The sequence below is a fragment of the Schistocerca americana genome, chromosome 1, assembly GCF_021461395.2.
Source record: "Schistocerca americana isolate TAMUIC-IGC-003095 chromosome 1, iqSchAmer2.1, whole genome shotgun sequence".
Taxonomy (NCBI): domain Eukaryota; kingdom Metazoa; phylum Arthropoda; class Insecta; order Orthoptera; family Acrididae; genus Schistocerca; species Schistocerca americana.
Genome location: NC_060119.1, coordinates 674,525,540 through 674,543,149, shown reverse-complemented (window position 1 = coordinate 674,543,149; position 17,610 = coordinate 674,525,540). Strand labels below are relative to the sequence as shown.

At 42.0% G+C, this 17,610-nt stretch overlaps 1 protein-coding gene across 1 annotated transcript in view; it reads right to left on the bottom strand.

Annotated features, from left to right (window-relative positions):
• LOC124544779 overlaps positions 1 to 15,805 on the bottom strand; it is a 31,674-nt gene extending 15,869 nt beyond the window's left edge. Inside the window, exon 1 of the mRNA XM_047123461.1 lies at positions 15,630 to 15,805. Within this exon, the coding sequence (XP_046979417.1) occupies positions 15,630 to 15,788 (159 nt within the window). The 5' untranslated portion in view covers positions 15,789 to 15,805. The remainder of the gene's footprint in view (positions 1 to 15,629) is intronic.
• Between the last annotated feature and the right edge of the window lie 1,805 nt (positions 15,806 to 17,610).

Sequence of the window (17,610 nt, the reverse complement as noted above, 5' to 3'; positions counted from 1 at the left end):
CCGGTATTTGCCTTAAACAGTTTAGGGAAATCACGGAAAACCCAAACCAGGATGGCTGGACGCGGGTTTGAACCGTCGTTCTCCCGAATGCGAGACCAGTGTATCTCTCGTAATGGACTGTCATGCTTCTCGTTGTCAATGGTGACAAATAAGTGTGGATTATTTTTGAATTAGCAGTAATAATTAGCGTCAAATTCTTAGTAATTTTGTCACTTAAAAGGGACCTTTTGTCACTTAAAAGGGACCTTAGATTTATGTCGAATTTTCATTCTGAACTAACCGTTTTGCGGTTGCAAGAAGAATTCATTAGACTCTATAAATACTTCGTTTGTCACAACGTTTGCCGTATCTCATAAACCATCAGTTTTACGTTATACGTTATTGAGTAGAAATAACCCCGAACTAATATTTTTGGATGGCCCATAGAGAATTAGTGAAGGAAGTGACTTTATAAGCCCAAAAGCTGAAGAATAAAAGCAGACTGTGGGTAGAATACTTAAGTGTAAAGCCAGAAAATTGCTTTCGCAATTCTATATCTGATGAAGTATTTCTCATTACTTGACCTTTAAGAGAGCTGATAACCAAATGTCGAAACGAAGTAAGTAGAGATGTTGTTGCTTTGTGGATTTCAGCAGCAGACCTAAAGGCAGCTTTTAACAGAAGCGATTAGTAACAGATCAGTGACAGTGCAGTGTGTAGTCTACAGGGATTCTGGGTACTAAATAAGTGCATGGTCATCCCAAAACCATCGTCACTCCATACCTTTTTGTACTTCTTGCTCGTATGTCCTTCTTTGTCTTTCTCTGAGTCTCTACCGGCCTAAGTGGACTTGTTCGTATGGTAGTGCAGATCCATCAAGTGATCTGAATTAAATTTGCCCTCGTTTCCTTATGTGGCAAAATTACTCGCCCTATAGACGGTTAAAGTAGTGTCCAGACCCTATGGTATGGAAATGCGCTCAATTAGAATGTCCTACTAACAGTCTAAATTTAGATTTTCCGTTATTCTCTTAGATCACTTTTAACAAATGTAGCGATGGTATCTTTGAACAGAACAGTTGATTGATTTCGCTATCGTTTCCGAATCCGCCAATTCTCCTTATCTGACGACGTAGATGTCGAAGAGTTATCCACTTTATTTGCTTTCTTCTTCGTCATGAAGCAAGAGTACTTTAGTTCAGTATTCTTATAGACGATCTAAGTGGCCGTATTAGATCCACACGTTCTTATAAGTTATAAGTGATGACAACTATACGGACTGATTCCTAGATGTAGGGTCCTTCTATGTATTTCGGGGAACAAAGGTGTCATTCTAGAAATTTATTCTGACAATGATTATCGTTGACTACGTCAATATTACTTCCATTCGGAGGATGATAAAAGTATATTGAGAACGTTATTTATGACTTGCTGGTTTTTGTGTATTTTATGCGACACTACCAGACACTGGGAACATCAAGAGCGGTATCCTTGTGCAATAAGCGACTTATAGCTATAGCTATGGAGTCTCAGCGGCCATGCGCGTCACACTGGCAGGAACAGTAGCTACCTAGTGATATCTATGGATATGACTCTTCCTTTCATGTGTCAAGCCTTGGTTTCCGTGATATCTCTCTTTTTTTGTGCAGGAATAAGGGAGATGATCATGATCAGGGTTAGGCTGAAGGCCCCTACTTCAGTAGAAAAGGGTTGCTGGACGGAGCCAGTGTTTTTCAATAATCATCAGATTATTTTCCACAGTTTAGTGAATAATTTATCTCTGTATTAGGGACCTTAACGAAAACTAAGCTGACATCAATAGTTTATTAATGACTGACCATAAATGCGTCCCCGTTGACAGCACACAGTATACGTATTAATCGATCTAATCTACATCTCCTGTGTCCAACTGGAGGTTTTTTGGATACTCGTCGCATCTCTTATAGACAGTGAATATTTAAGCATAAAAAATAACCTCTTAACGGGAGACCATACATTCTCTATTCAGTCATTTTCATTGCCTCGCTCCATAAGAAATTAGGGGAGGTTAGAAGATCGATACCGTGGTCAGAAGTAATGAATGCCGTACTGCGCCATGTACTGCTAGTATTTACCAGTTTTCTTTTATTTTAGACGTTGTTTCCAATGTTTCTTTCAGTTTTCGGATAATTAATGTAGCATGGTCGTCATTCAGCACAACTATCATGATCAGATCGGCCTGCCCGGCTAGCCGTGAGGTCTAAGGCACTGCTTCCCGAGAGGGAAGGCGTGTCGGTCCTCGTCACAAATCCGCCCGGCGGATTAGTGTCGAGGTCCGCTGTGCCGGCCAGCCTGTTGGTGGTTTTTAACGCGGTTTTCCATCTGCCTCGGCGAATGCGGACTGGTTCCCCTGCTGCGCAAACCCTGTCTCCACGTACGCGTACACCATAATTACTCTACCACGGAAACATTGGGGTTACACTCATATCTGGAATGAGACGTTCCCGTGAGGGTGGGGGGGGGGGGGGAAGGGAAGGGGGGAGGGAGCTTCCACTGGGGGCCGAAGTGCACAATAATCCTGGGGTTCAGTGTGGGGCGGCGGTGGGGTGAGTACACTGCTGCAGCCTGTTGTGGGGTTGTGAACCACTGAGGGCTATGGCGGCGACGAAGCCTCTCCTTCGTTTCTAGGTCCCCAGTTCAACACATGCACTCTTACATACATCATGATCAGATCGCTCACAACAGGAGGCGTGTAAATGTAGGAATCGTAGTTGTTTAAGTTAATGTTTGGAATTTAGATGTTGAAATCCTGAAATGACTACACTTGAAACAGGGATTAAGACAGAAGCATCCTTGCAGGAGTTGTAGGAGTTTCAAGCGCCATGGGTTACTGCTTCTTATACAGATCGGACTTCAAGTTCACTGTCCTCGAAAGAGACCCGAGTATCTCTACAATTTGTGTGTACCTGAATTTATAAAATCTTGGTGTCATACATTCTTGCAGGAAAAGGGAGGATAAAACCGATTTGTTGCGCTACTTTTTTCAGGGGTGGCAAGTATTTGAAGTCTATTCGTGGAATTCATTGAACATTTTGGCCACTGAAAAAAATTACAGCAGGAAATAATTTTAGTTTGTTCAATGTTCTTTATTTCATACAAATGTAGCATTAGTTACATCCGAGTTTAAGGTTTGATTGAAAACAAATGAAAGTAAGTTGCTGTGGTGAGCTCGTATAAACAGAAAGAGTGCGTCAAAACAAAATCTAAAAATGTGAGGTTTATTATGGACTCATGTTCTATATCTTATTGTCTAGTGCTATGTTTCAGAAATTTCTCTGCCGTTACTAAATCATGACTTGCTGTCCAGAAATTCGTACTAATCATCGCTATAAACTTGTTTATTAACATCTTTATACTTTTTCTAAAATTCCCTCCTGCATTTAAGCACCCGGTATGAACGCTGAACGCTTGAAATTTTAATTTTTTCAGACGACAGAGGAAGTTATGTGAAAAATAAAATTCAAGAAATTATTCATAAAACTGGTTGAATCCTAACAGATTCCTATAAGACATCTTCCTGCAAGGAATATTTCTTATTGAAATACGGTGGTACGTTAGGAAGGACTAATAAATTTCTAGCCACGGCAATCCATACCGTATACCCACGTTTTCCTTACTACAATTACAATGTGAGAAGTAAAGAAGGTAATCTACCTGCATCTGAATATAACAGGTTAGTAGAATCCTGTGTTTTCCGAGCAAAATCTGCGTGCTTGACAGATTTATAGCATTTCTACCTTTCATGAAAGTTTGTTCACTTTAGAGGAAAATAACGTTTGAGAGTGCAGTGATTAAGTGATTAGTAATTCTTCACTGTGATTAGATACAGTACCCCTTATGAACGTTATCTGGCGTCTTATCGCTAAACAGATAACCAAAGAATTAGTCTTTACCTTTGTAATTTTCCTTTCGCGTTTTTCTTCAAATCCTTGCCCAATGTACGCGGTTTATATGCGAGACGAGGTTTGTAAGCAGGAATTACTTTAGGGGTGGCGCATTACAAGGAACATTCATACAGGCTACTTCTGCTTTCATAATTAACATGAAAACGAACAGAAACACTGTTTGAAAGATTAGAAATCAGTTATTATCAGGTGGTAAAGACAAAAAAACTATTTTATCAACCTGCAAAGAGTTATTTCCTGTTGGAATTACAGAATATTCAGGAAGTTTTTACGCAAAACAGTTGCAATAGAAAGATTCAAAGAGTGAAATTCCAGAGTCTCTAAAATAACTGCTTTTGATCGAAATGAGTTGGTCAGTTTCGGCATTCGTCATGCCACACGAAGTGGGATAATGAAATACCGCAACTGGTTAAATGATAAGTTTAACGGAACCATGGGAAATACTTTTAGATATGTATGAGAAACCTGCAACAAATAAAACCTCTGTACTCCAGATTGCCTCCCCTGTTACAGATGTTTATGGCTGCACTTCTCTCTTTGGATCTCTGAAGGTATCAGCTACAAAATACAGTGCACGGGAGATTATCTGCAACTTGCACAGAAACCAGGTTGCAGGTCTAATAATCGAAGAACATGAAAGGAAGGCAGTAATTGAGAAGGGAATGAGAAAGGGTTGCAACTTATCCTCCGCGTTATTAACTTTGTACATTGGGCAAGAAGTAAAGGAAACCATGGAGAAATTTGGAAAATAAATTAAAGTTCAGAGAGAAGAAACGAAAACTTCAAGTTTAGCTGAAGATATTGTAATTTTGTCGGAGACGGCGAAGAATTTGAAAGCGCAGTTGAATATAGTGGAAAATGCCTCGAAAAGAGATAATACTATGAACATCAACAAAAGTAAACAGGGGTAATGGAATGTTGTCGAATTGAGTGAAATGAGGCTGAGGGAATGATATGTTGAAAGCGGTAGACAAGTCCTGCTTTTAAGGTAGCAAAAGAACTGCCGACAACCGGAGTAGTGATGATGTAAAATATAAACTGGAAACAACAAGAAAAGCTTTTTTCTGAAAGGGAGAAATATGTTAAAATCGAATAAAAATTTAAGTTACAGGAAGGCACTAGCGATAATATTTGCTTTGAGTGCGGCGTTGCACAGAAGCGAAACGTATACGATAAGCAGTAAAGGGAAGAGGAGAATAGAGCGTCTTGAAATGTGGTGCCAAAGAGGAAAGCTGAAGACTAGAAGGGTAATTTGAATAAAAAATCAAGAGGAGGAGATGGGGAGGGAAGAGTTTTATGACGCAACTTGGTAGAAGAATAGGACGACCACATAAGTGTAGATGTAGACACATCATGACGTACCGAAGCACAGTTAATTTGATAACTGAGAGAAGTGAAAATTGTTGAGGAGAGCAAAGCGCATTAGTTATGCATATATGAAAAGGACAAAAGACAAATATGGAAATCCATATAAAAAAATCTTCAGGCGTGATTACATCAACAATAGTAACTCGAGGGAGAAGGTGATCATGGTGGCAGCATAAGAATAATCCGTTTCTTCCGTTATCAACAACAGAGTACTCGGACTTTTTTAGTGAGTTATTCACCACAGACAATGTATATTTATTTTATTACTGTTTCGCCGATTACCAGTATTACGTACAAGATTACTATATGCGTAGCTCAGACGAGTGGAACAAAACGCTGCAAACCGTGATAATCTTCGCTGAATGAAAGCACGAAGTTCATAGCCGCTAACCAGACGCGCTCATCTGCGTCCCATTTCAACAGAACGTAATGCGATTCCACACTTTCTCTGTTACATCACCTCACGTGAGTGGCAGAGATAAGTGCATCTCTGAATGAGGTCAAAACTCTGTAAAGGAAGTTAGTCGGTGCAATAACCGTGTGAAGGCAGATTATCAGGCAGTAAAAGTGGTACAGTGTATAAAAGAGTCCAGTAAGGGGGTTAATCTTGTAAGATCCGACAACATGGGGCCAAAGAGCGTGTCATGAAGAAGCTTATCACAGTGAATTTGTAACTGCGTCCTAGTTTTGGGAAGGGCTGACAACGGATACCGTGAGCAGAGCGCATCTGGAAAGGGTGACAGGGGGAGGGGGGAGAGGGAGGGGAAGGGGATATAGGAACCCACAGTATGTCAGCAGCTCCAATAGTACACATTTCTGTTTGTCCTTCTCCGAAAGCTAAAGAGTTGCGGCCTGAATGAAACACACGCGTGGCTTAATTCGAATATTCTGAGAGTAGCGGAATAAATGGTTCAAATGGCTCTGAGCACTATGAGACTCAACTTCTGAGGTCATTAGTCCCCTAGAACTTAGAACTAATTAAACCTAAGTAACCTAAGGACATCACAAACATCCATGCCCGAGGCAGAATTCGAACCTGCGACCGTAGCGGTCCTGCGGTTCCAGACTGCAGCGCCTTTAACCGCACGGCCACTTCGGCCGGCCAGTAGCGGAATATTTGAGGCTATTTATGTTAAATGTTCTGCCAGAATATCTAAATGAAAATCAACGTAAATGACCATACCCCTTGTTGTAAATGATACAGTGGCCTCTCCGGCAGTTGGTTTCAATGTAGTAGTCCGAAATCTACCCGACTGCCTCATGGCCAATTATTAGCAACATGAGCTCTTCTAAAACATAGCATTAGTCCGACTTTTTATCAGCCAGCAACAACAAATCATACCTGTTGTTTGTTAAGGAATCTCCAAATGGAGCCAATGATTACCTGAGAGAAACTGTCATCAGCGAAAATTATCTCATAACGGTATCTGTCCATGGATCTACAGTCTCATCAGGCGAAACAGCAAATGACTGACGAAAATTTTACATGAGTCGTACGTCGCAACATATCCTGCCAAAGATGAGCAACAGTGTTCAGACAACAGGGGATACAAGGAGACTAATAGCGAAGATCCCAGCAGAGGGGTCGAAACGTATAGTATTGAAGAAATGTGAAGATGAATATGATGCAACATAATCGCTGAGTGTATTCTATCTCGAAGAATTTGCTTCATAACGGAAACAGTTCATTCTCTCCTTAAGACGAAGCTAGAAGAGAAGAACCCGTGCAAAATCCATTTAGTATCGTTTCTGAAAACTAATCTTTAAACTTAGTAATAACATTTGACGTATTCAGGGCCTTCTTTCTTCTAGAATTTCGATTGTGCAATACGCCTCTGGCATTGTAATGGCCTCCCAGTCTAATCAGCTTTATATGTTCCGGGAACAGCTTCTTTCATGGGTATGTCCTGCTGAAATTCCTGCAAGAAATTTGTCATTAGACCGATTCTTAGAGCTAATGAACGTCTGTAATTTACAAATGATTAAATTTAAGTGATAATTCTGTTCCATATGCTCTCACTAAGGGTGCTTTTTTATTTTTTTGTCCACAGTCATGAAATATGGATGACTGTCGAGCCTTGTTCAGATGCATCGTCTAGCCAGTTGAGTACTGCTCGCTTTACGACATATAACAAAAGGTTACTCTCCTCACCCCTATAGTCAAGTTCAAAATGTTCAAACGCATATGAATTCCTAAGAGACCGAACTGCTGAGATCATCGGTCCCTAGACTTACATACTACTTAAACTAACTTAAAGTAACTTATGCTAAGAACAACACACACACCATGCCCGAGGGAGGCCTCGAACCTCCGGCGGGAGCGGCCGCGCAATCCGTGACACGGCGCCTCAAACCGCGCAGCATCACAGCGCGGCATAGTCAAGTGGAATGTACAACACAGATCCGTTTTCCAGTACCCGTGTACGTCTAAACAGCGGTGTTGCTCCAGGATCGTAGAAGCAGTGTCACCTCCATACGTCTCAAGAACTTTCCTTTCACGTTGTTTAGGTCCCTAGCTTCTAAATTTTTAGATCTAGCTGTCAATGGTGCTGCATTGAATACTTTTCGTAAATTACAGAACCCGAAATTCCATGCACACACTTGTTAACTATTTCATATTTATTATTGTGGAGATAAACAAGACGTTGTGTATCTGCTAAATATATTTGACAGTCTGCAACCAGACCTGAAAGAATAATTAATAACAGAACTTGATATACCAGACGGAAGTATGTTTGAGCAGTAAATTCACGACTGGATAGTTGGACTTCGAGGTAAATCCCAAAATATCCTAACAGCTTGATCAGATGACAGGAAAAGGACCCTTACTGAAAGAATGAAAGTAACATGAACACAAAGAGAAGCTAAAACAAATCTCTAAAAATGCTCTTCTTCCAGTAAGTATACTATCAGTTCATGCTCTCATACCATCAAACGGCTTGATTATGTGGGATATAAATGGGTCACTGCAAATAGTTACACTTACTTTTGCACAGTGTGTTTGGCAGATAAATTCTCTATAAACAGGCATACTGTATAAAAAATGTATTTATGCAAGATTCCAGGGGGATGTGGCCTAGGGAGGGGTTGCTAACACACTCACAAAATTTTATAAAGAGTATGACAAAAAGAACTTCCGCTTGACATTCTGCTGTCGATGTGCAGCTAAATTCCAAGCACGTCATGCAGATCGAGATATGAGCTGATATTGTTTACAGCTGGTTGCTATTTCGTTTGCCTCTAAAATACTAACAGCCCGTTAATCTATGGAAGACTTAGTGTCACCTTGACTAACACCTTTTTCTTAAAAGTTATTTTGTTTCGGCTCCAAATCAGGAGAGATATACTGCAGGCTTTCTTTACTGGACAACGGATCTACGTCTCCTTGGAAAGGTAATTCTTTTTTGGAATAAATCTGAATCTAAGTGCTTCAGGCTTTCCAACTATGGTATTCGTTATTGTCAGTATACAGTGATAGAAAAACGCTACCAGCCTTTTTTCTGTTCTGTATGTATCGCCCCATTTCTGTCAGTTTGTAATTATTTAAATTGGCATTTACAAAGTTTCAACAAATAAAATATGAATTTCGGATATTGTTTTGTTCCATGGACGAAGCATAGAACGTACCAGGTATCAAAGTAACAAGCATGAAGTCTTCATGTCCACCAAATACTCCGTTCTGCCCCGTTAAAATGAATCGGTGTAGTTTCACATACAGCTTTTCCTGGACGTCGATTATAGTATTTCAAAACATGAAAATTTGTCAGCATATGAAGTCAGATACGGCAGCTGTGGCACGATGATCTCATTATAGTATGTTAGGGCAGTGAATGACAGAATAATATAGCTGTTGTTCAATAGTTCCTCGACTTCGCAGCGTTGCAAGGTCATACGAACAACAACATCTTGTATGAATGGTCTGATACGATACTACGTCTTTGACTGTAATCAACTCAAAAAGTGATTGTGCATTGTATAGCCAGATACCGTGCATCAAAACGATCCGATAATTGCAGTGACATTATGCTTATCAGTTCCTTGATCAGCAACGATTTAATGCATCTCAGGGATCTGGCAAGTTATCCATAAATGTAGAATTTTATCAGACCAGCTGGTGTAATATGAGAGCCCTGCTCGACAGCTGAGTGAGTGCTGACGTTCCATTTTAATTCTACTGCAGTGGTTCACGTATTTATAGTGTTCTAAAACACGTGCATAACAGGAATCTTCACACCAGCAATTTCGCCATTGTAGGACGTTAACCAAAAGAAAGGACGAAGGTTTCTTTGAAAAATGCATACCACGGAAAGACACTAATAACGTCTAACACTAAGGTCCCACAAGCATATTTCACCATAAATGCGCTTAGTGTGGATCAGATTATGATGCCATTCCCGCAGATCAACGATGCCGAACAGTAATGAACCAGTAACACCTGGTGTTATCAACCAACAGATGATTTTGCGCATTGTTTTAAAGAAAGCAAGTTTTTCACCCATCTCAATGTTTATGTCGTCATATTTATTGAACTATGTTTAGTTGTCCTAATTGTCATCATTTCATCCCCATCGACACGCAACTCGCCGAAATGGCGTCAAATCGAAAGACTTGCTCCCGGCGAACGGTCTACCAGGCGGAAGGCCCTAGTCACACATTTACATTTATTTTTAACTATGTTTGGAACACGTGAGGCAATACTGACCTTACGACTTATGTTAGAAGAAAGATTAAGGAAAGGCAAACCTACGTTTCTAGCATTTGTAGACTTAGAGAAAGCTTTTGACAATGTTGACTGGAATACTCTCTTTCAAATTCTAAAGGTGGCAGGGGTAAAATACAGGGAGCGAAAGGCTATTTACAATTTGTACAGAAACCAGATGGCAGTTATAAGAGTCGAGGGACATGAAAGGGAAGCAGTGGTTGGGAAGGGAGTAAGACAGGGTTGTAGCCTCTCCCCGATGTTATTCAATCTGTATATTGAGCAAGCAGTAAAGGAAACAAAAGAAAAATTCGGAGTAGGTATTAAAATCCATGGAGAAGAAATAAAAACTTTGAGGTTCGCCGATGACATTGTAATTCTGTCAGAGACAGCAAAGGACTTGGAAGAGCAGTTGAACGGAATGGATGGCGTCTTGAAGGGAGGATATAAGATGAACATCAACAAAGGCAAAACGAGGATAATGGAATGTAGTCGAATTAAGTCGGGTGATGTTGAGGGTATTAGATTAGGAAATGAGACACTTAAAGTAGTAAAGGAGTTTTGCTATTTGGGGAGCAAAATAACTGATGATGGTCGAAGTAGAGAGGATATAAAATGTAGACTGGCAATGGCAAGGAAAGCGTTTCTGCAGAAGAGAAATTTATTAACATCGAGTATAGATTTAAGTGTGAGGAAGTCATTTCTGAAAGTATTTGTATGGAGTGTAGCCATGTATGGAAGTGAAACATGGACGGTAAATAGTTTGGACAAGAAGAGAATAGAAGCTTTCGAAATGTGGTGCTACAGAAGAATGCTGAAGATTAGATGGGTAGATCACATAACTAATGAGGAGGTACTGAATAGGATTGGGGAGAAGAGGAGTTTGTGGCACAACTTGACCAGAAGAAGGGATCGGTTGGTAGGACATGTTCTGAGGCATCAAGGGATCACCAATTTAGTATTGGAGGGCAGCGTGGAGGGTAAAAATCGTAGGGGGAGACCAAGAGATGAATACACTAAGCAGATTCAGAAGGATGTAGGTTGCAGTAGGTACTGGGAGATGAAGAAGCTTGCACAGGATAGAATAGCATGGGGAGCTGCATCAAACCAGTCTCAGGACTGAAGACCACAACAACAACAACATGTTTTGTGCAATGATTTAATTTTTGCAGGTACATACAGTGGAATATACGGATGCTGTCTGCAAAATGTGTTGTGTACATAATAATCAGTAAAGAAATAATACTTTAAAATGTCATGCCCTAAAGCTGGGCGAAGCCTGTCTCGTAGGCTGTCTAACAAGAAGAGTTGGGGGCATACAAACATTTCTTCTCATTTACTAGCGCCTCCTCATATTATCAGCCGATATTGAGTACAACCTAGGTGTAATGACAATCTGTCTATATTAAGATACTGACGCAGACCAAACAACCATGATAGATAATGAACAATTGACTCTGGACCTTAACACCGATAGGTGTGATATCTGTAAGATTTACATTTACATACTAGAAGACACTACCTTCGAAGCAAAAGATAAACAAAATCACATCGTAGTGTATATAGCGAAGGCATGGAGCTGCGGAAAAGTGGAATGGCTTTTTCATAAATGTACATATTAGTTCTCTATAAGGCACGCCAGTGCAAGAGTTTGTGCCTGGATAATATCGTATGAACAGAATTCACTAGTCAGCATTACGTTACGCCTACAGGAAAATTTGTCTGGAAAGGAGGATGTAGGGGAGAAACGATCCTCGTGGAGGAGGCTTAGTACCTCGTTGCTATACGTGGCGAGAGGAAACCACGGTGTCACAAGGACATTCTAGTCAATTAATTACCATCAAAGAACAGTTCGGATGTCTGCATTAAACGCGTCAACATAAAACGGCATTCGTAGATGTTGCTTAGTTTTCAGAGCGCATTATTTCATAACGAAAGACGCGCCACTTCGGAACGCCATATTCAGAATCCTTATTAAAACAAGCCAATACTTAACGAGATATTCTGTAGTTACGAACAGGCGTCGAATCATTAAGGCCCAAGCTGACACCCGGACTCGCATTGGGGAGTGCTCGTCCAACGACCCTGATTTAGTTTTTCCATAATCATCTACCTGCATCATTTGAGGCGAATGTCGGGAAGTTACCTTAAACAAATTCATCATCGATATTCACCCAATCCGAGTTTGTGCTCCGTCCCTTATGGCCTCACCGTTTGATGGTACGTTAAACTCCGGCATTCTCACTTCACTGCACAGCAGGGAAGCATGAAAAACTTTGGACTGTAGTTGAAGGTGGGTGTTCTAGCTGTCTAACCCTCGCAACGCCGTTCGACAACACACAAATTCGCGACCTGGTGCAAATGCCAGAATTCAAAAATGATTTCACACGGGATTCTCGCTTACTGTATATATTATTTCGTAGGTGTTATAACAAGTTGATAGCTTGCAATGGAGTTCATAATTAAAATATCACGCAGTAACAAATAATTATGTTTCGAAAGCATATTCGAGACAGAGTTTTTAGAAACAACTATTAGATGTGATCTAAGATTTTCAAGAGGAGCATGTTCGCGTTCTCGACTAAATGAAATAGTTCACTATACACGATATTTTGGCGTCAGTCACTTAAAGAAAAGTCCATGGAGAAATAGTGTGAATGTTTTTTTTCCTAGAGATAGAAGAAAATACGGGAACGGTCCTCTAGTCGGGCGTTATCCAACACCACAATGAAACCCGTCACACAACAGTTGCATGAGGTTACCTTGTGACTCCGGACGCATACCTTGACTGGAATAAACTCTTTAAAACTCTTAAGGTAACGGGGATAAAATATAGGCAGCGAAAGGTTACCCTCAACTTGTAGAGAAACCAGACTGCGGTTATAAATATAAGAGTCGAAGGACAAGAAAGTTAATCAATAGTTGAGAAGGTAGTGAGACAGGGTTGTAGGGTCTTCCCGATATCAGAGAGAGAAAGGCTATTTATAACTTGTTCAGAAACCAGACGGCAGTTATAACAGTTGAGGAGGAGTGAGACAGGCTTGTAGCCTATCCCCGATGTTACTCAATCTATACACTGAGCAATCAGTAAAGGAAACCAAAGAAAAATTTGGAGTAGGAATGAAAGTCCAGGGAGAAGAAATAAAAACTTTGAGATTTGCCGATGACATTGTGTTTCTGTCAGAGACAGCAGACGACTTGGAAGAGCAGTTGAACGGAATGGATAGTGCCTTGAAAGGAGGATATAAGATGAACATCAACAAAAGCAAAACAAGAAGAATGGAACGTAGTCGAATTAAATCAGTGATGCCGAGGTAACTAGATTAGGAAACGAGACACTTAAACTGTTAGATGAGTGTCATTATTTGGGCAGCAAAATAACATGATCCCCGAAGTAGAGAGGGTGTAAAATGTAGACTGGCAATGGCAAGAAAAGCGTTTCTGAAGAAGAGAAATTTTTAAGATCGAACATAGATTTAAACGTGTGGAAGTCTTTTCTAAACGAGATTGTATAAAGTATAACCATGTATGGAAGTGAAAAATGGACAATAAACATTTTAGACAACAAGAGAATACACCTGGCCATTAAAATTGCTACAACAAAAAGAAATGCAGATGATAAACGGGTATTCATTGGACAAATATATTATACTAGAACTGACATGTGATTACATTTTCACGCAATTTGGGTGCATGGATCCTGAGAAATCGGTACCCAGAACAACCACCTCTGGCCGTAATAACAGGCTTGATACGCCTGGGCATTGAGTCAAACAGAGCTGGGATGGCGTGTACAGGTACAGCTGCCAACAGCTTCAACACGATACCACAGCTCATCAAGAGTAGTGACTGGCGTATTGTGACGAGCCAGTTGCTCGGCCACCATAGACCAGACGTTTTCAGTTGGTGAGGGATCTGGAGAATGTGCTGGCCAGGGCACCAGTCGAATATTTTCTGTATCGAGAAAGGCCCGTACAGGACCTGCAACATGCGGTCGTGCATTATCCTGCTGAAATGTAGGGTTTCGCAGGGATCGAATGAGGGGTAGAGCCACGGGTCGTAACACATCTGAAATGTAACATCCACTGTTCGAAGTGCCGTCAATGCGAACAAGAGGTGACCGAGACGTGTAAACAAGGGTATCCCATACCATCACGCCGGGTGATAGGCCAGTATGGCGATGACGAATACACGCTTCCAATGTGTGTTCACCACGATGTCGCCAAACACGGATGCGACCATCATGATCCTATACACATAACCTGGATTCATCTGATAAAATGACGTTTTGCCATTCGTGCACCCAGGTACGTCGTCGAGTACACCAATGCAGGCGCTCCTGTCTGTGATGCAGCGTCGAGGGTAACCGCAGCCATGGTCTCCGAGCTGATAGTCCATGCTGCTGCAAACGTAGTCGAACTGTTCGTGCAGATGGTTGTTGTCTTGCAAACGTCCCCATCTGTTGACTCAGGGATCGAGATGTGGCTGCACGATCCGTTACAGCCATGCGAATAAGATGCCCGTCATCTCGACTGCTAGGGATACGAGGCCGTTGGGATCCAGCACGGCGTTCCGTATTACCCTCCTGAACCCACTGATTCCATATTCTGCTAACAGTCTTTGGATCACGAGCAACGCGAGCAGCAATGTCGCGATACCATAAACCGCATTCACGATCGGCTACAATCCGACCTTAATCAAAGTGGGAAACGTGATGGTACGCATTTCTCCTTCTTACACGAGGCATCACAACTACGTTTCACCAGGCAACGCCGGTCAACTGCTGTTTGTGTATGAGAAATCGGTTGGAAACCTTCCTCATGTCAGCACGTTGTAGGTGTCGCCACCGGCGGCAATCTTGTGTGAATGCTCTGAAAAGCGAATCATTTGCATGTCACAGCATCTTCTTCCTGTCGGTTAAATTTCACGTCTGTAGCACGTCGTCTTCGTGGTGTAGCAATTTTAATGGCCAGTAGTGTAGAAGCATTTGAAATGTGGTGCTGCAGAAGAATGCTGAATATTAGATGGGTACATCATGTAACTAATGAGAAGGCAGGAATGAAATTTTACGCACAACCTGACTGGAGCAAGGAATCAGTTGATAGGATACATTCTTAGAAATCAAGGGATTATCAATTTAATACTGGAGGGAAGTGTGGGGAATATAGTGAGCAGATTGGGAAGGATATAGGTTGCAGCAGTTATTCGAAGATGAAGGAACTTGCACAGGGTAGAGCAGCATGAAGTACTACATCAAATCCGTCTTCGAAAAATGGATCAAATGGCTCTGAGCACTATGGGACTTAACATTTGAGCTCATCAGTACCCTAGAACTTAGTACTACTAAGGACATCACACACATCCATGCCCGAGGCAGGATTTGAACCTACGACCGTATCGGTCGCGCGGTTCCAGACTGAAACGCCTAGAACCGCTGGCCACATCGGCCGGCTCCCTCTTCGAATTGAAGACCACAATAACAACAGTGAAATATCAATGCGTCGTCAATTTGGCAAGAGTGAGAAGTGGGCGGTGGGGGATAAACACTGCAAGAGGGCACCAAAGCTTGACTTGCACATGTTGGAGTACCGAATGTGCTGTATGAAACCAGTGTTCGGACCGAAGAGCACGACAACAGACCTGGAAGCCGCCGCAGAACTGCGCGTTGTCGTCGTAGTTGACGGGCGTCTCGTAGCCGAACCTCCAGAGCGACCCCCTGTTGGGGGGCTCCCACAGCATGCCGTGGCCGCAGGCCGCTGCCGCCATACCAGCCACCATCACCGCTATTCCGCACAGCATTCTGCCTCTCTGACTGAGCGAGCGAGTGAGAGAGTGAGTGTGTGTACAGTTAGCATGCCGCTGCCAGCTGCTCCATATGTACCTTTCTTCCGTCCGTTATCTGACACTCATCGCGGGACGATAAGCTTGTTGCCAAATTCTTGCGTCAATTTCCCCTTAAAGCCACGCGTGAATCGAGGTCGTGGAAAACATGTCACAGCCTGCGAATTTAATAAGAATCACTCAACACTCAAAACTATCTGTGAGGAAACGCTATCGTTCCTAAGTGCAGCACTCCACCCGTCTGACCGTGGTGGTACGTATGTTGATGGACCGACGACGACTCTGCGTGCAAACATACCGTAGTTTGACATTGCGTACTCAGTACATTTATCGAGAACAGTCTATTCTCTGGTGTGCTACAAGTCGATAAGTCCCTTCGCGAAAATATCCCATAAAACACCGAGGCAGTCAGATGGAAACGAGACAGATGGGAAAAATGCAATTGTTCGAAAAATAATCCCGATAACTGTTAATACATTTATTCCATTGTGAGACAAGACGGTCAAACCTTCACGGAAAAATGTTTGCTAACCAATATTACTTTATTCGTTAATTTAAATGGACTACTCTTTGAGTGTCTGGTAGATAATGAAGCATGGTGCAATGCAAATAGTCGTTGGCGCAGATAAAATTCCGAAATTATTATTACGAATAATACGATTTAACTCGTCACCGACTCCATATCTCGATGTCGCCGCAGCATTAACTGCTATGGCACAAAATTTTAATCCTGAAAGTAAAAAAAGCAGGTAGTCCTCAATCAAAGAATAACCACGCGAACACTGTAATACAGGGAAAAGCTTTTGTAAACATTTATTGGCATCTTCAGTATTATAGTCTATAAACCTCGATATAATGTTTGAACAACCAGGATGGCAATCTTCTTCCCAAGATTACACACATTTAATACCTATAATGAATCGATACAGGGCTCTAACATTTCATTCCTTCACAAGACAATGGATACCGAACAAAAGACTGGCAGAAGAGAGAGCAATACGCATTGTACACACAACGCGAATTCCGGTGAATAGAAATCTCGTAATTTAACGAGATATACTGTATAACGGTTGCCTACGAAAGCGACATTGTACCCATGCGAGAATCACTTTGTCCGAAGAAAACTGACGACCACGAATGTCTATCTTCAGTGCTCCAAAAATACGGAAATTGCTTAGGCAGAGATCGGGTCTGAATGGAGTGCGTATAAGGATTTCCCAGCGGAACTTCCGACTGTTGCTCTCCTATTGAAAAGGATGACACCATGTCTCATCTCCCGTGACGATACGGAACAGGAAACGATATTCTTCATCGTGATACCGTTCCAGGTGTTGCAGTGATATCGACATTCTCTTCGACTTCTTCTACTCCGTCAGGCTGTGCGGAACCCAATGCGCACAGATGTTGCGGAATTTCAGACGCTCTGTCATGATGGCGTGACTGACGTGCAACGTGAGCCGACTGTCTTCCACAGTCCGACATCGGTCATTTCTGACGGCAGCATCAACCGCAGCAATGCCAGAAGTGATAATGACACAATGAGTCTACTCTGGCCGATTGCTGTCTTTCAATGACAGGCGACCTCTTCTCGAAGACATGTATTCAATGCGAACACACGCACAAGTGAGCGACACACTGTGTTCGCCATACGCAACAGACATTCGAGCATGAGTTTCACCTCCTGACACTTCTTCCGCTTTCAAAACATGCACAACTTGCTGTTCCTCTTTCCCGGCCTGCTTAGTGAAGTCGGACACACACGACTCGCTGACCTCACCTC